A 27500-nucleotide genomic window follows, 5' to 3' on the forward strand; every position below is an offset into this window, starting at 1 on the left:
ATAAATAAATATGCTTTAAAAAATTTTATTTAATCATATGAATTGAATAAGGGTGTCAATGATTCTGACACACATATATTTAACAAAAATATTCAAGCCCCTATCCAGGGGGTATTTGGATGGTTCGGAAGACCCACTCCTAACTGAAAAAGGTCCAGAATTTGTCCTATACATGAGCTCATTTTGACTGCTATACCATCATGGTGAAAATAACCCATTGAAAAAAGCTTCAAGACCAAGCACAATCCTCTGTTGGCTGTCGCTTCGGTGTGACTTCAGATAATCTGTTTTGGCAAATCTTTTTTATAGGCCAACATCCAGCTGTGTATTTTTAAGTAAGAGAAGTCCTTTTTGGCTACCGTATTGTGGAGAAAACATTTTACAAGTATCTTTTATTCTAAATCTTGGACCTTGTTCTTGACCAAGTGTGAAGCACCAAAAGCATACCATATTAAAATTGATTTGAACACTGTTTTGGTTAAAATAGTCAGAAAGGGTGGCTATGATGACCATCCGACAAGCTAATAGTGTTCGCAATAGTGTTCAAAATAGTGTTCAAAATGTCACTAAAATGCAGTATTCAAATTTTATAATTAAATAGAAAATGAGGCGTATAATTCCAGAATGGTCCACATTTTGAGAAAAAAGAACCACCCATTTTACCAGACTGGCTACGGGCCTGATATTTTTTATTTTAAATAAACCTATATTGTGTTGTACTGAGACCTTTTGTTCTCAGGTAGAGCAGATTATTTTTGTTAATATTTTGAGCAAAAGATCCAAAGATTAAATATGTAAGTAATTTTTCTGCAGCTTTCTTTGCTTATATTTCTAATAAAGCCAATATTAGTGGAGGGCGCTGTAAATTCATCGAAATCTGTAAGCTTTAAATAATACATGGCATCAAATGCATTATCTACAGTTGGGACTCATCTCTGGTGCTGAAATGTGCTGAAAACACACCCCTGACGGGCCGATGAGGGTCATCAGTGCAGGCGTGTTCTCATTAAATGTGTTTGTGAATGTGTGTATGCTGGTATTAGGCATCGGATTAAATATGTATGAAGCTGTTCTGGCAGTGGACGTTGGAGGCTCTTGAGCAGAACAGGCACATGCTGAGACTGAAGAGCTTAGTGTCAGAACAGGGTCAAAGATCATGATGATTTATACATTCAGCCACATCAGACCGCGAACCAGCACAAATCTGAATACCGTACAGTTTTTGGAATTAATGGTGCTCATTAAAATTCACATTTAAAACTTCCACAGAAAGTTTTTTTTTTTTCTCTCTGAAGTACCACAAGTAACTTTTCCCAATTTTTTAATGTATAATTAGTACATTTCTGTACTTTGTGTGTGTGTGTGTGTGTGTGTTGTGTTTTATTTTACAATTGTATACAAATAATAAAGAAAATCCAGATTTAATTATTATTATTATTATTATTTTACTTACTGTTTAAGCGTGTTAAATAGGTGATAAGATTAGTAATCAAAAGCCAGAGTTTTTTGTGTATGATTTCTATGCAGAAAGAATTTGTCAACTATTGTAGTAGTAGTTAATTTTAATGTCCTTGACAGGAAATTTGTTGTGGGCATCACCATATTGCTGGAGACATTCCTTAAAAATTTCCCCCACTGAAGCTAAGCAGGGCTGCGCATGGTTACTACATGGATGGGAGACCACATGGAAAAGCTAGGTTACTGCTGGAAGTGGTGTTTGTGAGGCCAGCAGGCGGCGCTCAGTCTGTGGACTGTGTAGGTCCTAGTGCCCCAGTACAGTGAAGGGGACTCTATACTGTTCAGTGAGTGCCATCTTTCAGATGAGACGTTAAAACCGAGGTCCTGACTCTCTGTGGTCATTAAAAATCCCAGCATGTCCTTTGAAAAGAGTGGGGATTTAACTCTGGCATCCTGACTAAATTTGCCCACAGGACTCTGTCTATCATGACCTCGTAACCATCCCCATATCATAATTGGTTTAATCACTCTGTCCTCTCTCCACCAATCAGCTGGTGTGTGGTGTGCGTTCTGGCAGGTGGATGTTGCACACTAGTTGGGGATGAGGAGATTCCCACTTAATGTGTAAAGTGCTTTGAGTGTCCAGAAAAGTGTTGTATTAAAGTAAGAAATTATTATTATTATTATTATTATTATTATTATTATTATTATTATTATTATTATTAAAAACAAGCAATAAAAACAATACAAAATACAGTAGTTACAGTACTTATGATGCCAATTAAGATAAACTCTTATTAAATAAACCCACTGAAATGGTTACAAATGATTTTTTTTATTTTGGTTCAACCTACACTTAGGCACTCTATATATCTAGAGGGAAGCAGTTCATTATGTGAAAAAAAAATAAAAAATGAGCTAGTTCATTTAGAATCCTTCCCAACTGATTAAGGACACATAATTCATATAAAACAATGTATTGATAATATTTATTTATTATTAGTTAGAATTTCTAAAACATAAGATGTAAACATCACTAAAAACAAAGGATTGAATCGTCAGATCCACAAAAAATCTGAAACATCACCCCCCGTGAGTTATGATGACATATTTACAACAAAAAGTTTGTATTAATTTAATTAGTTGTAAATCGATCAAATGTATGTGTCGCCAAATGCCAACACTGTGCAATAGTGGAACCGTGCAATATTGCAATGGGTTAGCTAGCCAGCAAGGTCAGCTGTGATATTTTAATTTGTAGCAATAACAACATGAATGCTAGTAATATAATGTTGATTAGTCATGTGTTAATGGCATTTAAATTATGAAAATTAAAAAAAATTTAATAAAATTAGACAAATTAGACAAAATCTAATTTTAATGGGAATACATTTTATTAGAGACAGAGAACAGTGTATTTGCGAGCACCTCCATGTTCTATGGTAAGTGAAAAAAGAAAAGGACAGAACTGGCTCTTTGTGCAGATGAAAGTGAAGATGAGATGGGTTTTAGTGACCATGAGAATGATGTAGATGGGACATTTGATAAGAGCAGTGATGCAGAAAGTTCAGGTAATTTAGCTTAGAGGCAGATAAGACAGGCATTGTATATAATATAATATAATATAATATAATATAATATAATATAATATAATATAATATAATATAATATAATATAATATAATATAATATAATATAATATAATATAATATATAAACATTGCTAGCTAGTTTCTACATTATTCTGATGCATCTGGATAAACTAGACTTGTTATTTATTTCCTATAATATTTACTGCAGAAAATATTTATATTCACTGTATGTGGTGTACATGATAATACAATATTATGTTTGTTTTTAATAATATTCAGCAAAAAAAGAAAGAATGGAATAAATGAAAACTGTGGGAATATCAGTTTTTGGGAAGTATGCATAAGGTGTCATTAATAAGTTCTGTGTTAAAGCTTATACTGCAACACCAACTAAATCATTTCAAACAACAAAATTAATAATTATATAAGAAAAATTTTAATTGAGAATTTTTTTTTTTAAGTTAGATACACTGTTGGACGTTGTTGCCATATGGCAACATATCATAAAGTACCTTAATTTTTTTTTTTTAATTGTTTGACAGCCATTCTAAGAAAAGAAAAAAAATTATATATATATATATATATATATATATATATATATATATATATATATATATATATATATATATATATATATATATATATATTTATTTATTTATTTATTTTATTTTTTTTAGGGTTTTTTCAACTTTATTAGATAGGACAGTGGAGGAAAGACAAGAAGCATTGGGAGCAGAGAGAGGGTAAGGATCGGCACAGGACCTCGAACCGGGAATCAAACTCGGGTTGCCGTGAGCACTGGTGCCATATGTCAACGCACTTAACCACTAGGCTGACACATTTTTTTTAAACATAGATAAATCATAATGCAAGCAGTAGAGGGTTAAGAATATATTTGTAATTAATTGAATGCATCCCTTCTGAATCTTAATAATATTATAATAATATCAAATGTTAAATAATAATACTTTTGTAGGTTTTAAATAACCAAAAATCACAAGCACAAAAGTAAACTTTCTAAAAAAGTTACTTTATCAGAAAGACCAAAGGACAAAAAGAAAAGAAAATGGCAATAAACTATGTACTATCATGAAAGAATGTGTGTGTGTGTGTGCGTGTGTGTTCGTGCGTGTACATGTGAAGGTCTGTGTGCGTTTGTGTGTGTATATGTGTGTAGTACATCTAGTGATTTGAAGGCTGTTCACAGATCTCGGAAGGTGAAGGACACAAGGTGAATTTACCTCCAACCATCTGACCAAATATCAGGCCTGCTGTCATCCCTCCTTCCGCTCTCATTCTCTTCTCTGTCCGTCCTGCTGTAGTGAGAGAGATGAAGGAGCAGCCGACAGAGACAGAAGGTGTTAGACTGTTTCAGGAGTGTAATTACCTGCTGTTGTGTGGCCTCCTTTGTCTCTCTTTAGACAAAGGTTTCACAGCACTTGTGGGTTTTGCGCGTGTGCATGTGTGTGTGTAAAGCACTCTTGAGAGTGAGGGGATCAAGAGCTCTCAGCGGTTTCGTTTTTAATTCTTGTTAGCATTTTTTGTCTTTTTTGTTTAACAAAATAATAATATTTTTTTTCAAAACTAATAAATAACTAATAATGCTTGAATACTAACACACAATACATACTAAATTAAACAATATATATGTTTTTAATCATTTTTTATTAAAAAAAGGTAAAATATTGACTTTTTCTCTTGATTTTTTACCATCAAGTAAGCATAAACATTGTAAAAACTGTAACATAAAATGTTGAAAATGCAAAAATATTTATTTTACAATATAGTTGTTTGTTTGTTTGGTCATTTACATGTTTGTTCATTTATTTATTTAGAAGTTGAAGTTATATTTTTTTGCTTAGACATTGTTAAGAAGACATATTTTGTATGCACAATAATAACAATTATGCACAATATTATGCACAAATTTACTTAAAATGTTAAATTAAGCATTGTTTTCAAACTCATGTCCAAAATGGCTAATGCTGACATAATAATAGTAATAATAATAATAATAATAATAATAATAATAATAATAATAATAATAATAATAATAAATAAATAAAAAAAAAATACATCCAGACAATATGAGAATCTTTTTAGTCAAATTTGGACCAACCAATAAAAATACAAATCTAAGTAATGTTTTTAAAGCGGACCTATTATGACCCATTGTACAAGCTGTAAAATAAATCTCTGATGCCCCTAGAGTATGTATGTGAATTTTTTGCTCGAAATAGCCCACAAATAATGTTTATAACTGTTTGAAACTTCGTCTTTTAGACTTTAATCTAAATTTTGCCATTTTGGTAACTGTCGCTTTAAATTCTAATGAGATTATGCTCTTTTCAAAAAAGGGTGGAGCTACAAATGGCTATGTGTCAGTATAGTGGCAGTGGCAGTGCCTAATGCTAATGATGGTGATATTAAATGGGCGGAACTTTACCCTATTACAAAGGGAGAATGTCAATCAAAGTGTTTTCATGATGTTTGGTTATAAAAAATAAAATGAATACATTTTAACCATTAGAAGCCTATAATAGATATAGATAGCAGCTTCTCTTTGAGAGAAAAACTGAGTGAACATAAACCAGCCTGTGGAACTAGTTACTAAATAATACTCATTGATAATAAGTTTACTCTAAATTAAACATTTTTATTACGCAGTGAAAATATTAAAGTAATTTTTTAAAGGTTGCTGTTCCACTCCACTATTTTTTTTAAAATATGTACTGTAACTTGAATAACGACACAGTGACGCAATAGGTAGTTCTGTCGCCTCACAGCAAGAAGGTTGCTGATTCGAGCCTCAGCTGGGTCAGTTGGCGTTTCTGTGTGGAGTTTGCATGTTCTCCCTGCATTCGCGTGGGTTTCCTCCGGGTGCTCCGATTTCCCCCACAGTCCAAAGGCATGCGGTACAGGTGAATTGGGTAGGCTAAATTTTCCGTAGTGTATGAGAGTGAATGAGTGTGTGGATGTTTTCCAGATATGGGATTTTCTTCACTTTCGCCAATTGGTGAAGTTTTTTCCTCGCTAAACTGAACTTAAACTCTGAAAACTGAACTACACTGTTCAAATGATCTTTTACGTGAAGCTGCTTTGACACAATCTACATTGTAGAAGTGCTATACGAATAAGGGTGAATTGAATAGATGGGTTGCGGCTAGAAGGGCATCCGCTGCGTAAAACGTGCTGAATAAGTTGGCGGTTTATTCCGCTGTGGCGACCCTTATTAATAAAGGGATTTAGCCAAAAAGAAAATGAATGAACGAACTTGAATTAAATTTGACAGATTTTTTCAGTGTCATGAAATTCTAAAAATAAGGAGGTAAAAATATTCAACTTGCAACTCATAACCTTGTATTTTTTGTTCCCAAGTCCACTGCTTGTTTTTAATGTTTTGTTTAATGCAAAAATTGGGCATGACAAACCACCTGTAGAACACACACACTCTTTCCTCTCCATATGCACCAGACACTTTCCTACAATCACTCAGCTACAATGACTCGACAATAAAAGAAACTGCTAAACTAACTTCTACTTGTCATGGCATCTAAATATTGCAGTTTTCTGGTGATTTGAAGTGCTACTTTGATCCTCTTGGATCAAAACATCTGTGAAATGAATGACTGTAAATAAATGAATCAACAAGACATGAAAAACTGGAATAATTCCATGTACATCGTGAAGCTTCAATTGAACTGCTTCACTTACTTGTTGATTATTTTGTTTCTCAATGTCTGCCTCTCTCTCTTTTCTTTCCAGTGAATGTGATCCTGAAGGAGAGAAAGAGTAAAGACAGTATTACCCTGGCATGGCAGGGGCCCGACAGACCAAACGGAGTCATAGTGGAATATGAAGTCATCTACTATGAGAAGGTACATCTGCTGGTTTCTCATCTTCATACACACCCACGCATGCTTCTCTGACCTCCATTAAAAGCTGTAATGATTGCAGTTGTCCAGGCAGCCCTGGCATGTGTAATTGAGGGCTGAAGCATCATCATGCCTTTGGAAATGAAAGCAATCAGTGGACCCTATAAGCCACAGTCGACTGCTCACACATTTATACACGCATAGCTCTTTAATTATAACAGGAGAATGATACCAGGGCTGACGTCACCGAGCAGAGAGAATACCGTCACTGAAGCACACAGCTGGGTATACATACTGTAGATTTAAAAGAGACACATGCTGTTTTTATTAAGTAGCGTGATCTGTATAGAAAAGGCAGAAATGGAAGTTTGCGTCAAGTTTATCACATGACCACCAGCCATCTCATATTTTGTTGCCCTTTTCTGTAAATATTGACAAATGCTCCAATTAAACTGTAAAATTCCTGATACTCCAATTGTCAAATATGAGAGAGAACATATATTTTGTCTTTTAAACAGCTAAATAATGATCATATTATATGTGATACGACATGTAATGAGCGTCGCCGCGATCGGAAGCTGATTTCTTAATTAATTTTCTTTTCGGCTTAGTCCCTTTATTGATCTGGGGTCGCCACAGTGGAATGAACCACCAACTTATGCAGCATATGTTTTATGCAGCAGATGACTTTCCAGCTGCAACCCATTACTGGGAAACACCCATACACTTCCATTCACACACATACACTACGTACAACTTAGCTTACCCAATTCACCTGTAGCACATGTCTTTGGACTTGTTGGGAAACTGGAGCACCCGGAGGAAAGGGATTGAAAGTTGACAAGCAGGATTTATATTATTTATTAAATTACGCATTAATTGTATTTTATTAGCGTCTACCCCTACCTCAACCCTACCCTCACGGTAATGTCAAAATATTATTTATTCTACAATGTCACAAAAAGATTCTTATATTGACGAAAGTATCCTCAGCTGTATTGCATCTAGACTTTATCCTCTCCTGCAGCACAGTTTGATCGTAAAGGGTCTATTTTATTTTATTTTATTTTATTTTATTTTATTTTATTTTATTTTATTTTATTTTATTTTATTTTATTTTATTTTATTTTATTTTATTTTATTTATTTTTTTGTTTTGTTTTATTTTATTTTATTTTTTGTTTTATTTTATTATTATTTTTTACTATTTTTTTAAACAAGTAAGCAATTGCTGTGTACTACTGATGAAAAAAATACTAAAACAAACAAACAAAAAAACAATATAAAAGAGTAAATCAAGAAGCTTTTGAATCAATCAATCAAACAATACAACTAAGTGCTTAAAATTGAATAATGAAATACAGATTCGAAAATGGGTTCTTTTTATTTTATTTTTATTTATTTTTTATTTTGTTTATTTTATTTTATTTATTTTTTATTTTTTTTTTTGTTGAAACTGCTTTAAATCTTTATTACATACTTATTTTGCAAGTTTTTTTATTTTATTTTATTTACTTTTTTTTTAATAGTTTATTTGGACAAAAAAACACATCACGACTAAAGGAGAGCATGCATGTTTCAGCTCGTCCTGATTTTGCCAAGTGCTAGTTGTCCTGAGACCAACATATTTTATGATGACCCAGGAACAAAAACTCTATCCTGTCCCTGCGTCATCATAAAATATGTCAGTCTCAAGACAACTAGCACTTGGCAAAATCTGGACGAGCCATGTTCCAAGCCTGTGATGTTTTGTTTTATTTTACTTTATTTTTTTTATTTTATTGATTAAATTACTTAAATACCCAACAGCCTTGTTTTCATTCTCATCAAATTTGAAATATCACTTTTGCAAGGTATATTCTCAACCATTCAAAGCATTCTGGCTGTTTAAAGACAGAAGGTTTATTTACATCAGACCTGCACAGATGCAGTCGTTTGACCCAGTCTAGTCTGGCACACATACTGGTTGCTGTGTGATTATGGGATGTCAGCTCAGACTCAATGCCCAGATGGGTGTCTGGCATTAAAGAATGTGTGGTTCATGCTGGGTTTGTTGGAGCTGGAATGATCCCACGTTCTCAAACACAAACCTGCCTCTACTCTCAGTCTTTCTGGGTGTGGTGGACAGAGACCAATTCCTTCCCAGAACCCATTTGGTCACAGGATGCTCTTTAATATTTGGAAAAGATTTCTTAGCTTTGAAAGGCTGCTTTTGGAAGCAATGCTGGACTGATTCAAAGCTTGATAGCTCATAGCTGATTACTTTCATCTCTTATTTTGTCAATTCTTGGTTTATAAAATCAGTTATTTTTAAATTTTAAATATTCTGAAGTGTTAGGATACTTTACCACTACTTATTTTAGTGGACAAGAGTGCTCATTTAATGTTGCGATTTGTGATAGCTGCTTTTTTAATTATTCGTATTTAAGTCTCTAAGATGGTTCACTTTAGATGTTTGCAATTGAAACATATAAAAGCACCCTTAGTATGCAAGACTTTAAATTCAAGTTGATTCAGATAAAAGTGTCAGCCAAGCCAAGTGTAAACACTGTATATCCCAAATTGTGAAAATTTGTTTCATAAAAAAAAAAAAACTAATGCAGTGAAATCAAGCACTTTACTTATTTTACTTGACAAAAGTGCAATTTTTATTAAGTGTTTTGTAAATCTAAGCACATTTTGATTTTGATGGATGGATATGGATATGGAATTTTTGACTGATACGATAAAATATATGTTTTTTATATGTGATAGCTGATATCGGATGTATTAACTATTCTTTTTTTCCCCATTTTTTCTGAATTATTACACAAACAAACGGCAAACACATACAGTGAGCAACTGGTTTTATTTACGAATCTTAACATTAGGAACGTTTGATTAATTAACAATTTTTTTACGGTCAACTTTCTTTTATATAAGATAAATCAACTGCCTGACAAAAAAATTTTATAAATAAAAAATAAATTAATTAATTAAGCAACCAAGTCACTGATCGTTAACCAAATTCAAAATACCAGTAATATAGTAAAAAAGTGTCAGACATCAAGCATGTGACTTGGTTCACCCAGCGTAGTTCATACATAATTTATCAAGTTAAAGATATTGGCTTATTTTTGTTATCAAAGCGATAACAATAACATTAAATAGCATTTATTGTCCAATATCGATATGGATGGCCACAGAAATATCATGCATTCCTAGCTGCAACACACTACTGTCAAATGTCAAAACCAAATCAAAATGTAATCAGGTGTAACATGTTATAGAATGAGTAAAACTTAAAAATTAGTATACCCAATTCCAAAACTCTTAAACATATATTTTTTCAAAGGAAATTAGATTTTCATAAAGTGAGTTACAGCCATTGAAATCTAAATTAGTTTATGTTTACAGAATTGTGCAATTTATTTGCTCAGTTAAAGCATTTGGAATCCTTTCTTTGTATTTTTTCACTTAAATAAAAGCTTGCGAACAATAACAAATCACACATTCTTTATTTTCTTCTCATTTTACTCCGTTTTTGGAATTTTGTATAATTCACAATCATGAAGTTGGAAGCCATTTTCCAAACTAGCGCTTTCACCCAGCTCTCACCATTTTTGAATACATGAGGCAGTAAGTAAATCTGCCATGTGAAGTGTTAGCTGGCAGTCTGGGTGATTACTATCAAATTAATCAACACATTGTATTCATAGACTTACATTTACACGCCATTGCAGATGTCTGACTCATGTAACTATAATCACACCAATGATCATGTCAAACAGTGTAAATTAAAGCCTTGGCCTGGTCTTTTAGCACCCCAGCATCTGCCTCTCTAAAATGACTGAAAATATGATGCCTGCTGGCTACAGTGTTCGCATGCTGCTGAAATAATATCCTTCATTAATCCTCTTATGTCCTGTTCTGTGCACTCCAAATTCAACACTGCCACCCTGCCGTTTGCTTTAAAAGAGATTCAACAAGTGTATTGCAGATTGAATGTGTAACATCGCTAGCATGACATCACAGTAAGACTTAATAAATAGTAATTTTTTAAATTTTATATTGTTTACAATGATGCGGTGTGAAAGAAAATACTGCAAAAGTCATTTTTAAAATGTCTTTCATTATTATTATTAAAGTACTATTTATTTTTATTTATTTGCAAAGAGTCATTAATTTGGCATAATCATATAGATTAAAACAAATTCTAATAAATTCTAAAAAAGTTTGCATGTTCTCCTTCTGTTGGTGTGGGTTTCCTCTGGGTGCTTCGGTTTTCCCCACATTCCAAAGATACGCTATACTGTTGGTGAATTGATTAAACTGTGTGTGGGTATTTCTCAGTAATGGGTTGCAGCTGGAAGGGCATACGCTGTGTAAAACATATGCTGGACAAGTTGGCGGTTCATTCCACTGTGGCGACCCTTGATGAATAAAGGGACTAAGCCGAAAGAAAATGAATGAATGAATAAATACATGCAGTTTTTTTACATAGTTTCTGTTAATCTATAAGCATAAGCGTATGCTCATAAGCATATATCATGGTTTTACAAAAGTTTCAAATATCATGACTCTTTTCGACTTTTATGCTGATAATATAAATGTTTCTTGATCTAAATGAGCATATTATAATTATTTCTGAAGAACTGTAACATTGAAGACTAGAGTAATGATGTTGAAAATTTTACATGTATTGAAATATTAATAAATTGAAGTAATGTTTATCCCAGTGTAATATTATTTTACAATATTAAAATTCATACCAGGACAATAATATTTATACAATAATTCACAAAAAAAATAACATTATGTAATATGAAATGAATAAATAGTCCACAATGAAATTACTTTTTTTCTAACTTACTAACTTACTAACTAACTGACTGACTGACTAAACAAACAAGCAAATAAACAAACAAACAACATACATATATACATACATACACACATACATACATACATACATACATACATACATACATACATACATACATACATAATATGACTCAATATGAGTTGGATATATTATACACACAAAAACATGAACTTACCTTCTAGTATAGTGGTCTTTATTGGTAGTCATATTTGGATGTTTTAGCTAACTATGTTATTTTAGCCATTTTCATACATTTATATGAATTGGGAACATTATGAGAAAATTGTCATCCGCACGCCAAATTTTTAAAAATTGCAAAGTAACATCTTACCACTTCAACATAATCAATAAACAACCTAAATTTAAATAAAATCACATATAAAGTGTTTTTTTTGTTTGTTTGTTTGTTTTTTTTCCATTACAGAACCAAAGAGACCAGAACTATACAGTTCTGAAGACCAAAGGGCACATGATGACTGTGGAGGGCCTGAAACCAGGAACCACATACGTGTTCAGAGTGAGGGCTCGCACTGATGGAGGATACGGCAACTATGGTGGAGAGATCGAGCTGGAGACGAGTCATGAGGGTGAGGTTTTTCTGCTCTTCTCAACAGTTCCCTTTTTCTCTCTCTATGGAGGGTTCTTCAGCAGTATAACACAAATCTAACAGCATTACTGCTCCATCACTGAGAGGTAGTGATGACTTTGTAAAAGGTGCCATAAAATGAAAATCTGGAAATACCTAAGCATAGCTCAGTAATCAGAGGTAATGTATGGATATGATATACCATGAGACTCAAACATAATTGTTTTTCTTTATTTTCATGTCAATCCTGTGAGAGTGAAATCTCAGTGAAAATTAGGCCAATTGGAACATGTGACCATTCACAAGGAATCATTATTATATATGCCTCGGGCATCATTTGATTTGGCCACAAAGTTACCTAGTGAGATTACAGCAATTTTTTCCCTTAATGTTTAAGTTTATTTAAGCTTGTATTATACATACTGTGTTTGTGGGGCTCTTATTTTAAAAACTTGATGGACTGAATGGAAAAAAGAAACTTGGTTACTCTGGTGGCATAAAGATCCCTCACTCACTTACTGCTAGCTGAAATAAACCTCTTTACTACTTATAAAGATTGTTTATAAAGCTTTCAATAATACAATACGATCAAAGTTTTTTATAGTATTATCCTTCAGTCTGACAGTTCAGTGTATTGAATATACAGTAAAGCTAAAAATTATTGACACATCAGTTGTAATTTTTGTTGTTTGTTTTTACTATTGGATGCCGAAAACTTTTATAGCACTTCACTTTTTTCACATTTTTTATGTTACAGCCTCATTCCAAAATGGATTAAGTTCATTTATTTCCTCAAAATTTTACACATGATACCCCATAATGACAATGTGAAAAAAAAAAAATTAATTGTTGCAAATTCATTAAAACAGCCCTTCCTCAGACTGGAGTGATGGGTTATCTTCCAGCAGGGCAATAACCCAAAGCACACCGCCCAAATATCAATGGAGTGGCTTTACAACAACTCGATGAATGTCCTTGAGTGGCTAAGCCAGAACCCAGATCTAAATCCTATTGAACATCTCTGGAGAGATCTGAAAATGGCTGAACACCATCGTTTCCCATCCAACCTGATAGAGCTTGAGAGGTACTGCAAAGAGGAACTGGCAAAAATTCCCAAAGACAGGTGTGCCAAGCTTGTGGCATCATTTTCAATCAATCAATCAATCAATCAATCAATCAATCAATCAATCAATCAATCAATCAATCAATCAATCAATCAATCAATCAATCAATCAATCAATCAATCAATCAATCAATCAATCAATAATAAAATAAAATAAAATAAAATAAAATAAAATAAAATAAAATAAAATAAAATAAATAAATAAAAATAAATTAATAAAAAAAAACTTGAGGCTGTATTTGCTGCCAAAGGTGCATCAACAAAATATTGAGCAAAGGTTGTGAATATTTAAAAAAAAAAAATTTATATATTTTTCACATTGTCATTATGGGGTATTGTGTGTAGGATTTTGAGGCAATAAATGAATTTAATCCATTTTGGAATAAGGCTGTAACATTAAAAAATGTGGAAAAAGGGAAACGCTATGAATGCACTGTATATATTTGGGGCTAATAACATTGACCTTAAACTTGTTTTTATTTATTTATTTATTTATTTATTTATTTATTTATTTATTTATTTATTCATTCATTCATTCATTTATTCTATCAATTATTAATTATTGTATTTATTAATTAATTTATTTATTAAACAGCTTTTATTCCAGCCAAAATAAATAAGATTTTCTCCAGAAGAAAAAACATATATTACTGGAAATACTGTACTGTAAATATTAGAAATAATAAACATTACTTGGAAAATATTTGAAAAAGAGTTAAAATTTCACAGTATGGAAAATAAGTTGTGTGTGAAAAAATAACTTTGTGTATATATATATATATATATATATATATATATATATATATATATATATATATATATATATATATATATATATATATATATATTTATTTATATATATATATATATATATATATATATTTATATATATATATATATATATATATATATATATATATATATATATATATATATATATATATATATATATATATATATATATATTTATTTATTTATATATATATATATATATATATATATATATATATTTATTTATTTAAAACTATCCTAAGAGAAGAATGGGTGCTGTTCAATAGTTTTAGGAATCACTCACTCACTCACTCACGCCCAGGGCCATTTATACCGAAGTTGATATTTAGCCAAACTATATTGGTGTTCTGTAACATCTAGTTTTTAATGTGGTGAGTTGTCAGCCCAACGCCCAAGGGGAAAACATGCAAACTTCACACAGAAATGCCAGCTGACCCAGCCAAGGCTCGAACCAGCGACCTTCTTGCTGTGAGGTGACAGCACATTTTAAATTACTTAGGTTTTATATTACTTCCTTTTCTTTTTGGAAAGGGTTTTGATTTTTTCCCCACATTATGAAACTGAACATGTTTAGTGTATGCAATTTACAGTGCTGTGTGTTCTGTCTTGAAGTGTATGGTATGCACAAATACACACACAAGTGGTTTATGAATGTCACCGTGAGCCGAAGCCTTAAGCATTTTTCATATAATTAAAAGAGCAATTACACCACTGGACTCAGTTAACTTTGAGCTCGGTGGATGAGGTCGGCTGAGCTCTATGATTCGCTTCCAGAGATGCTCGCTGGGCCGTAACCAGCTTTAAATTAGATGCATATACCACAAGGTCTCTGTGTTTACGGTGTGCCCCAAAGCTTTTTTTAAAAATCTGCTTTGATCCCCATCAAAGAAACACAGACTCAACACTGACTCGTTTGTCCTCACAAAACATGACGACACACTCTATTCTTGACTCCCAGAGAGCAGAAGCAGGAAGTTTGGGAAATAAGTCACACACCAGTTCATTATATTAAATCTAAAGCAAAGTTCTGGAACTTCAAACATCAATGTGAGGATTAACATTCAAATAGTTGAACACCTAAGACACTGCCCAGCAAACATTTTTTTTGTTTTTAAAAGATGCCTAATCGATGTCTAATAAATGTCTAAACATTGTTGTATTGGCTAAAACAAGGCTAAACTTGTCAGTGAAAATCTAATACGTCTAAGAATAGGCCAAAACTAGACTTTTGAAACTAGAATTGTTATCAAACACACAGAAATGAATGGCTAGACGTAAAAAGTCTGTCTAATTTATTTGACGACTAGTTTAGTTTTGGACTATAAGACGTCTGTTAGATTTTCACTGACAGCCCAAGTTTAGCCTTGCTTTAGCCAAGATGACTACGTTTAGATGTCTACTAGATGTCTATTAAACACAAAAGTGTTTGCTGGGGGGCATTGACAAGTACAGACTTGCACTGTGAGCCAATTTTTTGTAGTAGTGCCTGAAAATTTAGACTCATTTTACACTGTATTCACTGTTGTTTAAATGTTATTCTTTTTATCCTCTCTAAACTTTTTTCTTGCTGTTTAAATTAACCTGACCTTGCGTATTATGGCTGTTATTGTTGGCTCTTTGATGAACTGCTTAATTGATTTTTCTTTGGATACAAGCAACTGCTAAAGTTTGTTTGAGGCCATTTAAGAATGAACTGATCTGATCAAAAGTGACAGTAAAGACTACAGTGCATAAGACAAAAATGATTCCGACACCTTTAACATTGCTCACATTGTCGAAATTTATTCACTGAAGTTTATGATAATAAAATATGATAAGATGTCAAAGTTAAACTGTGCTAGAACAAATTCATCTTGATAATGCTAGATAACTTATAAGTGGCCCACGGAATTTGCAGATTTCCGCAGATCTTTAGCCCATTATTAAGTCTATTTATTTGCTTTTGTAAATGTGGGTAAATTTATATTTATTCAGTTTTTAAATTACTTTCAGGAACATTATTGTCTATAATGAAAATATTCCTTTGATTTATTTAAAATACAGTTTGTAAAGTAATATAGTAGATATATTATATGTGAGACTTGCTTTGTGTAACAAATAAGTGGATCTAATTAGATTTGCATTGTAAACATTAAATAAAAGTTAAAAAGATTTTTTTTTAATATTAAGTTTTAGTTGCAATACTCCCAAAATCATTCTGCATACTGCTAATCCACCGATTTTTTACTAAATTCTGTGCAGAAATAGCAAAAAAATGCCTGCATATTTTGTCTTGAACTATAGCTGTAATAAATTAGAATTACAATAATTAGAAAACTATCAATCATTTTTTCTTAATGACCAGCATATAGTCTTATGGGCTGCCCCTCATGCAAACCTGACTTTTAAGTCCACTGTATGAAGACTTTTTGTGGTAAAACAATGTCACAGTTTACTTTATTTTGCTGCACACATTTACATAAATAAACTACAGTTGCTCAATAATAATAATAAAAAAAAACTTGTATATTGAAATCCATTTATTTTACTTTGACTCAAGTATCATTGTTGAGTTTACTTTCAGTTCATTTTTATTATATTATTTTATTTTAGTTGTGTTGACAGTTAATCTGTATTTAGTATTATATCTTGGATCTGGATGGTGTTTTCTTTTTTTTAAACGCAGAGTCTGTTGTGATTTGTTTTGATTCTTTTTGTAAAAGTTTTAGGGTTAGGGTTTGGTTTAGGGTTATTGCATGCACTTATTCATAAAATCATATTACAGCTGTAAGTGCATGTAACAATCTTTTAACACAGTAAATTCTTCACAATTCCTTTAAGTTGTCCCAACACAAATCTTTTTAAGTTAAAATTTTGGGTTGATTGATCATAAAATAATTAAGTTGTCAAGAGTTGTGTTAATTCAGCTCATTTTAAATAAGTAGTTTTTAACATGCATAATTTTTGAGTATAAAATCCCTGTCTTTTTCTACCACTGTTGTGATGTAAAACAACAATCTTGGTACAGCTATATAACTAAGAAATGTATGTGACGTATTGTTCATCAGATTTTTGCCATATGTTCCTGTCTCCGCGAGCTGTGATCTCTCATATCTGAGATTGTTGTATGAAGTTGAGTGGATTTCCAAATCAATTCCTGTTGCTGGAGATATTCATTTTCCTGAAAGAGGCGGTTACTCATGCGTTGCCAGCCTTGATAAATGATGTATTTGTTTTGAGTAATGAGTGGATTGCAGCAGCATAAAATCCATAGACTCGCCGTGAAACTTTCAAACCGAGCCTGTTATTCCCTCTGTTAACATCCCTATTTGGATGGCATGCGTAAATTAGAACATTGACTCAGTCGTCGCCTTCATATTTAGTGGCTAAATGCAGCAGCTTCTGTTTTTATTTATTATTTTTTTTTAGTAGGAATGAAGCTGAGTTTAACATTTAAGCCCAAAAGTTTACCTTCTTTAAGGTGTAAGAGACCACATACTGTGAAAACATACCGTGTTAATAACACGTTTAGATGCTCTCAGTGATAGTGTTAAATATATGGAATATAAAACATGCAATTTATACAATTTTAAGAAACCCAACTCATTTTTATAACCAAAACAGACAGTTAACGTGATAGGTCACCCTAAAAGGAAAATTTATTCACTTTTTACTCTACTTGAAGTAGTTTCAAACCTTCTTGAGTTTCTTTCTTCTGTCAAACACAATATATATTTTAATAAATGTTAAAATCCATTAAATATCGACTCCCATAGTAAAATAAACAATGATGTAATTTTCAGTTTTGGGTGAACTATCTCTTTAAAAGAAGGGAGTTTAAATTAATAATAATAATAATAATAATAATAATAATAATAATAATAATAATAATAATAATAATAATTGTTATTATTATTATTATTATTATTATTATTTATTTTTTATTTTTTTTGAACAATGGAATTAAAGCTTTAAATCTACCAAATTTCTCCAAAGAACATGATTTTTACTTAATATTATAATGTATAAAAATAAGGTATCTAAGGTATATAAGGTATTTAAAAATCTATATTTTGACCCAATACTGTTGCCAAAAATAAACCAATGCAACATTAGTTGATTTTGTGGTCCAGGGTCACATATTCATATAAATATGATGATGATAATACTATAAAATGCCATCATTATCAATATAATGTAAACAATAATATTGGATGTTCTCAATGAATAAATAAAGTAGAAACATTAATTTAGTCTTTTTTCAAATTAATAATAATAATAATAATAACAAAAATATTAATAGTAGCAATAATAATGTTAATAATAATAATAATAATAATAGCAATAATAGTGTTAATAAAGAATAATAATAATAATAATAATAAAAATAATAATAATAACACATTTAATAATTAATCTTATTTTAAAATTTAATTAAATTGAATTTAAATGTATTTATTTATTTATTTATTTATTTATTTATTTATGTCTTTCATGTTGGTTTTTGATTAGGTCTGAGAAACTCATTGGATTCTTTCAGACCAAACTGAAAAAGATTTGACCTCATCAAAATTTAAGGGTTAACACTGACACAAATGTGTCTCTTTTTCTCTTTCTCCCTCTCCAGATATGCTGGCCATTGGGGACCCGAACCAGTCCACAATCCTAGCTGTGTCCATAGCTGGAGGCATTGTGCTGCTTATCTTCCTGGTTGCGTGTTTTGTAGTGAGCGGACGGTAAGAACAGACTCTTTTTGAACATCCCCTGACCTTTGCTTCGGTTGTTCTGTCCTTCCAAACCGTCTTGGAGAAAAGTGTACTGGTCTCTCAGGCAGAAATCACAGAGCAAAAATAAAACGCTTCTGCTCGTTACATCTAAGAGCCGCTGTCAAATGGCGATTTTACAAGAAATTGAACCTTGGATTAGAAAACGAAGTGTGGATTCTTCCACGCCGAAGCGTTTAAAAGAAATATAAAAAACAGGCTTTCGCTGAGGTGTGACTTATAGGCTCCTAAAAACCAAGAAGAAAGCGTTTGAAATTGAAGTCGGAGGACACATTTTGCACAGCATCTCTTCTATTCAAACAATAACTGAAGCAGAAAAGACGAAGCGCAGTCGCTTGGATGAGACTCACCCAGCCTATAAATTAATGCTGATAATAAATATACTCTGACTGAATTAAATAGCGGTTTTCTTTCTCGAACAAAGCTCGCCCGAAGTCTCTAAAAACATTAGTATTGATCTGAGGTGATTGCCTATCACGCTGAGTGCCCTATTCACTATTGACTAGAAAAGACCCATGTTTGCCTGCTGAGCGCATGTAGAACTGCGCGTAATGGATTCATGTGCAACAAATAATTAATCTCAGACCACTCAGCTATAAAACAAAACAATAAATATGTAGGATTGGAGCATGTGAGTCCTCATCTGAGAGGAGAAGGAGTGGTGGGATCCCTCCAAATTTTACCAACAAGCCAGTGCAGCTTCATGCATTACCCATCAGAGCTCTGGCATTCCTCTGTCCAGAGTAAAAGCTGGAGAAACAGACTTTGTTGAGAGAAGGGAAGTGTTGATTGATTGGTGATGCTTTGATAAAACAAACATATTGTAGAAGAGCAATGGGAGGATTGTGATGGAGAGAAGAGGATGGTGGTGGATTAGCGAACGGTATAGTGGTTTTAGATCTGGTGATGAATCAGATGCGACTTTTGACAGGTTGTTTCAGAATTGTTTGTCTGTAAATGTCTCTAAATTCCTCTCCTTTAATGCTCTGTAGAAATTCTGTGCCTCAAACAATGCTGTCAGATATCAGATTGTTTGCCTTAAGCATTGTTTTTTTTTTTTTTCTAATGTTCATTTTCAGGCTTTACTTTGTTTTTGTGCAAACAATGAAAGTAATCTGTCAGTTACTGTGAGCAAACAAGCCAATAAATTTGTTGAAAGAGTGAATGGATGAGTAAACAGTCATTTGAGTGAGTGAACAGGAGGTTAAATGAGAGAAAATTGACGCTACTGCGCTACTTGACTAAAATAATAGCTTTGCTACTGAAAAGTTATTTGATTTAGAAAGTAGCGATGCAACCACCACGCTACTGAGAAATGTACTTAAGTTACATTTCTTGTATCGTTGCTACTGCCCAACACTGTTTGTCTAACTTAAAGCCATGCTTTTGCCTTCGGATCATCATTGATTTGAAAGTAGCTTGAGTATTGCTGGCAAAATTCAAAAACTTCTTTAGACAAATGAGATGTCAAACAGCATCAGGAACTCCCAGCCACAAATTAAATTTTGGGGTGGCAACCAGGGTGGCCAATTGGATGTCAGGGGTGTCCAGTGCCTCCCCGCACACCCCTCTGGCTCCGCCACTGAAAAGCAACAGTAACTCAAATAACCGAGTTATGCAGAAGAGCATCTCTGAATGCACAACACATCAAACCTTGAGACGGATGAGCTACAGCAGCAGAAGACCACACCTGGTGTCACTCCTGTCAGGAAACTGAGGCTACAATTCGCACAGGTCTCACCAAAATTGGACAATAGAAGATTGGAAAAATGTTGCCTGGTCTGACGAGTCTCGACTTCTGCTGCGACATTCAGACGGAAGGGTCAGAATTTGGTATCAACACCATGAAACTCCATTCTGCCTTGTATCAACGGTTACGACCGACAAATCTGCAGCAACTGCGTGATACTATAATGTCAATATGGACCAAGATATCTGAGGAATATTTCCAGTACCATGTTGAACTAATAAGGTGTACCTAATAAAGTGGCCGGTGAGTATATATATGCCGGCACACATAAAAAATTGCATAGGCTATTCTTTAAATGTTCTGCTACAATGAAGCCCTTAAGATATAATTAGCCTATGTTTTGTTTTACTTTTTAATTAGTACATAGAAACAAAAAAGTGTATGTTTTATTGAAAAAAAAATAGTTTAGTTTTAGTTTTAATAGAATTTAAATTTAAATAAATTAGTCTACACGGCTTGTGCACAACTACTGCTTGTGCTTTTGGTGGATAACTTTAACTGTATAGGCTGTGTAACAGCAGCTGAAAGGCATTTATACCTGTCACTTTCACAGCAGTGTTTGACAGATTTAGCAAATGGCCTCTGTGGTTGGCTTGTCAATACTGCAAAATTGTGCAAGGAATGAGCGAAGTGCAGACATTTAGTTGTTTTGTTTAACTTAATTTCAGTTTATTCATTTAGTAAGTAACCTTATTTTTTTATTGGTAGTATTTTGTTCTAGCATGCAATTAAAATTGGCATGTCAAGAGCTCATTTTGAGTGGTAGACCTTTGTAATTAGACCTTTGTAAATAGGCCTGACATAAAACAAAAATGATTTGTCAACTTGTTCAGATACAGTACAGTAAACTGCCACTTTTAACAGACTTTAAAAAATACTGCAGATTGAGACCTTTCTTTTCTACTTATTTCGCTGTGTGCAGGATTTCCAGACGATTATTCCTTTGGCTTTGAGCCTCAGGCATAAGTCTCCACTCTAGCACAGCTGTCTGATATACAGTACTATAGAAAGATTATGCAAACTCCACCATTCTTCAGAGACCAGCCAGACCTCAATAACCCCTGCCGGTCAGATGTATGTCCTTGAGGAGAACCCTTGGCTTACTTTCAGACATTGAGAATAGTTTCATTTCATGCAGCTCAGGATTTCAGGGTGAGAGATCGAACAACATAATCACCTTCCTGCTCCTCCTGTGTTGGTCTATGCAAATCCCACTTGACCTATTGAGTCTGTTCTGTTTCCTATTACCATTAGGCCAAGTATATCTATCATTTATGTGAGTAGCAGCACACCACAAACAAAAAAGAGCAAATCAACGAGTGAATGAGCAAACTAAAATTTAAAAAAAGGCAATGAATGAATGAATGATCAACCTAATAAGTGAATGAATGATGGAGTAAGCAGGCTATTGATTGAAAGAGTGGGCTCATGAATCAGTAAACAAACAAATAAGCATTTCATTTACATGAATGAATTTGTAAACAAACAAACTAATAATTGAATAAAATGAATTAAATTGTGAAGAATTAAACAAATGATTGAATGCATAATCTAATTATTGAATGAGTCAATGAACAAATAAACTGTTGAAAAAACACAAGCAGGGTGATTTGTTTACCTATGTTGTTAGGAATGAGTAAACAAATAAACAATTTTGTAATTATATGAATGAAACTGTTAGTAAAATATAGATGAGCAAACATTAACAAACAAGCGAATAGGTAAACAAACAAGAGCAAGTTGTTGGTTTACTCTTATTTTTATGAATGAGTGAACAAATGAGCAAGCGTCTGGTTGAGTAAGCGAACAAATTAGCAAATAAACGACTGAACAAAAAAATTGAAAGCAAACATCAGAACAAGGATCAGAGTGGCTGATTAACCCTCAGTATTATGAACGATTGAACAAATCAGCATTTTTTTTTTAAATTAGTGAACAAATAAGTAAACGAGTAAACAAGAAACAAAAAAATGAAGAAATAAACAATCAGAGTGGTTAATGAACCTCATTATTATGAATGAATGAATGAATGAATAAATAAATGAGAAAAATTCTGATTAAACTGGGTAACACGATTAAACTAGATTAAAACATAAACAAATAAACAAACAAACAAACAGGAGCAGAGCGGTTGGCTAACCTTCATTGTTATGATTGAGTGAACAAATGAGCAAATGTCTGATTGAATGAGTGAACAAACGACCATCATTATTATGAACGAGTGAAAAAAATCTGCAAACGTTTGATTAAACAAGTGAACAAATGAGTAAACGAGTAAACAAGAACTGCACAAAGAAACAAATGTATGAACAAACATTTATTATGAATGAGTGATTGAGAAAATATCTGATTAACCAAATTAACACACATAACATTACGGTCACACTACAGTTTGAAAATGAAGTTCTGTCGAGCGGCGCTGCGAAAAGGATGTGGGATTAAACAAGATATTTAAACATAAAAAAAAGCAAGCGATTGGTCCTTGTTTTCAATTTCTGTCCAGAGAGATTATGTTTAGATCCTCGATTGATCTTACACATTCAAGTGATGTAATTTTGCAGGCACAGCAGCGACTTGCGAAACTTGACGCATGACCTTGCGTCAAGTGGTTGGCTAACCCTCATTATTATGAATGAGGGAACAAATGAGCAAACTTCTTGAATAAGCGAACTAATGACAACTGAACATGAAATGAGCAAATAAACAAACGAGTGAAAAAAATAGAACAGAGCTCTTGGTTTTGCCTTATTATTATGAATGAGTGGACAACTGAATGAACATCTGGTTGAATGAGCAAATATATTAGTAAAAAAAGTGAATAAAGAAAAGTTTCATTTTCTCTGTCTGAGTGAATAAGCATTTGAACGAATGAATGTGTGAATTCGTAAATGAACATTGCATAACAAACAACCATAACAAAAGGCCTTCAGAGTTTAGCTTGCTTTTCAGCGTTAGCATTTTCTATCTCTATTCCCCACACTCCTCTTTTTTCTCAGTCTCTTCATTTCCGTCTTTCTCCATTTTCTGTCTTCAAAAACATGAGCAATATTTTGCTAAAACTGCAGCAAAGCACAGCTAGCATATTTTTGCACCGTTGAAGACTTCACCTGGCTCACAGAGATAATGCATAATTTAGAGATTTTAACATCAGCACGGCCTGCTCCAGCACCGTAATACAAGCACGGTCTACAAGAAAGAGCAGGATTTATGCGTTATTATAACCATTGGAAATACAGCTAATTAGCATCGTTCCCCTTTCCTCAGTGAAAATAGGCAAGCATGATTAGCATACCATAAAAATGCATGTTACATTCGCATTCTCAATAATAAAACTATCAGCGCGCTGGTTAATAGAAATAAAGTTGAAGCCATTAGTTCTCTCTCCATTCCCTGTGATCTCTTTTCTTTTTTTGTGTGCGAGTAAAATAGCAGCTGGGAGGAAAATAGGTAAATAAATAAATATTTCTATTTTAATTTGCTTGTTCATTGCACCAGGGACTTACATTGGCTGACAGAATACAGCATTTCTTTGTGGTTTTGTATAAGGACAACTGGAAAAACTGGCATGTGTTGCGGCAGGCAGATGGTGTTCAGTCATCAAAATTTTCATTTTTATTTATTTATTTTTTTAAAGTTCCTTTCCCTAAAAAGCAATTAAATCACAGCAGGATGGTGTTAAAGGCTTGAAAACTCGCGCTTAACTGATGTATTTATCGAACATTGCTGCTGCTCACATCATTGCCAGACAATTATTTTTTTTGTTTTCAAGTTATGAGAAAGTTGAACAATCTATTTCGCTCCTACGTCTAACTTGCTCTATCCTCATGGATTATCTCTTTTAAGCCGTATCCTCAGCGGAGCGCCTAATTATTTGGTGTGCACGCTGCACATGCCAATATTTGTCTTTTAATTACATATTTTTTTTAAATATTTTCTGCTGTGCACAAATCAAGCACGGCCTTATATTTGAATAATTATCAGACTGAAATTGAATAAATAAATCATGCATCTTAAAGGTGTGCTCTGTGATTTTCTCTTTATTTCAATGTACATGATCTAAATTGTATGAGATATTTCAAACCAACTGGTTAGTGGCCTAAAATAATAGTTATTTTATTCTTACAATAATACAGCATGATCACCTCACAGCAAGAAGGTCGCTGGCTCAAGCCTCAGCTGGGTCAGTTGGCATTTCTGTGTGGAGTTTGCTTGTTCTCCCCATGTTCACGTGGGTTTCCTCCAAGTTCTCCGGTTTCCCCCACATTCCAAAGACATGCAGTATAGGAGAATTGAATAAGCTAAATTGTCCTTGGTTTATGTGTGTGAATACAAGAGTGTATGGTTGTGTTCCCAGTGTTGGGTTGTGACTAGAAGGGCATCCGCTACGTACAAGAAAACAAACTAATGAATATTAAAATATTTATTAATTTAGATTTTTAATATAGTCCTTCTCTGTATAGGGCATATTGAAAAAGGCTTTTGTTTCAAGCTTTAATTGCAAGCAAACTTCTGCCAGAAAATATGTGATCATGTACTCATCCTCTACTTAGTCCAATCCTGTTTGAGTTTTTTTTATTTATTTTTTGTTGGTCACAAAAGAAAATATTTTGAAGAATGGTCAGGAAGAACGGATGTCAAATGCTACAAGTTTCCAACAGTCTTCTAAATATCCTCTTTTGTGTTCAAAACAATTTCAGGCTGAATAAATTGTAAGTATATATATTATATATATATATATATATATATATATATATATATATATATATTTTTTTTTTTTTTTTTTTTGGGGTGGGTGGGGGGGTGGGGGGGGGGGGGGGGGGGGTTGACTATTACTTTAAATGCATGCCTGCTTAAGAACAAATATTTATTCAATTATTTTCCTTCGGCTTAGTTCCTTTACTCATGAGGGATCGCCGCAGCGGAATGAACTGCTTCATGGTTCATACTTCTTAGTGGAGTGATTGGCATGACCCATGGCATAAGCCTTGTGTCTAGCTGTGTACTTATGCTTTTGCGGGCTGTTCGTGTTGCTCTGTAATAACACCTCCAAAATGCTAGTTGGCAGTAGGTTTTTATGTACCTCTGTGTTGAGTTTCTTCGTGGGTATTTTATTTTTTTCTGAATGCTACAAGTAGTTGAATCTGGCTCATTCAGAAACAGAAACCGGTGAATATGCAACTTTCATCATAAGGTAAACACAAAACAAAAGCTTACATCTGGAGCTCCTTCACGGGACTCGACACTTGTAAACACTCGCTTAAGCTTGCGGCTCTTAGCACCGCCCATGCTCGTCACCGCTACCAAGCCGACCAATCACAGAGCTTGTGTTACGTATTGTTAGCATATGTTTTGCACAGCGACTGCCCTTCCAGCTGCAACCCAGTTCTGGGAAACATCTATATACACTCGTTAATACACATACACTGTGGTTAATATAGTTTATTCAATTCACCCATAGCGCATGTCTTTGAACTGTGGGGGAAACCGAAGCACCCAGAGGAAACCCACGCAAACATGGGGAGAACATGCAAACTCCACACAGAAATGCCAACCGACCCAGCTGGGACTCGAACTTCTTGCTATGAGACGACAGTGCCACTGAGCCACTGTGTTGCCAACTTAGAGAAAGCATTGGAATTTCTAGATCTGCCATATTAAGCATCTTTTTTCCCCAATTATTTTTTAAACATATAGATTGCCTCCATTTATAGGATGTCTAGTGCACTTTCAGTCTATTATGTGTCCTTAAATCCCTTTGTCAGTCTGCTTATGTCATGACAGGGGAAATTTGAGATTCTACAAGAGATCATTGACTTAAATCCTTGATGATGCGAGTGTGGCGCAGATGAATTTGTCTGTGTAATAGAAGATGAAGTGCGCAGGAAGCCGATCTAATCAGAGAGAAGAAGGAGCTCTTTGTCTATGAGATGTTATCTTGGAAGCATCTGTTACGGGCCTTGGGTTATTCTTAAATCTTAATGATGACAGAAAAGTGTGCTCTATATCATGAAAACATGCTTCTGACACAGCATGAAAACTAAATAACGAAGGTAATTGTGACTTTTTATTTTGGCAATTGTAATTGTTTTTCATAAAGAAGTTGCAATTGCAAGATACTACTAATATTACTTTTAGGTTATAAAGTTTTTTTTTTTTTTTTGCAGTTATGATTAATTTCTGTCTTGCAATTCTGACTTTATTTTCTGTTCAAAGGCTACAAGTTTTCAAAATTCTTTTACATATACTCTTTTTGTGTTCAGAACCACTTCAGAGTGATTCAATTGTAAGTTTTTTTTTTTTTTGGTGAACTCATTCATTCATTCATTCATTCATTCCTTAATTCATTTTCCTTTGATTTTATATCAAATAAAGGTTTAAATACATTTGTATTTTTATTTAACTTAAACTCAAAGGTCTAATAATGTCATGTGTGTCCATTATGTATCGTACATTTTAGTGTGTCTTAGTTTTATTTGAAGTTATCCTAAATGAAGAGCTGTTTTTAATGATATTTCATGAGTTGTATATGTACAGTTAATTGAGACTGAATTTTAAGACAGTTATTGCTCACTGAGCAAAGCAACAAATTGCTTTTTGCTAATTAAGCTGCCAATACCCAAAGCATGGATGCTACTGCATGGTGGTAATCTCTAAACTCAAAGCATTACATGAAAATCTTCTAAATCTTCAAACTAAAGTA

At 33.1% G+C, this 27500-nt stretch overlaps 1 protein-coding gene across 8 annotated transcripts in view; it reads left to right on the forward strand.

The window, feature by feature from the left end:
- Positions 1 to 27500, forward strand: part of epha4b (eph receptor A4b) — a 248000-nt gene that overhangs the window by 154038 nt on the left and 66462 nt on the right. For all 8 annotated transcript variants that reach the window (XM_073920825.1, XM_073920799.1, XM_073920805.1 and 5 more), the window contains 3 exon segments: positions 6814 to 6926; positions 12211 to 12373; positions 18894 to 19002. In XM_073920825.1, the coding sequence (XP_073776926.1) occupies positions 6814 to 6926; positions 12211 to 12373; positions 18894 to 19002 (385 nt within the window).

The sequence above is a fragment of the Danio rerio genome, chromosome 2 (assembly GCF_049306965.1).
Source record: "Danio rerio strain Tuebingen ecotype United States chromosome 2, GRCz12tu, whole genome shotgun sequence".
In the NCBI taxonomy this organism is placed as follows: domain Eukaryota; kingdom Metazoa; phylum Chordata; class Actinopteri; order Cypriniformes; family Danionidae; genus Danio; species Danio rerio.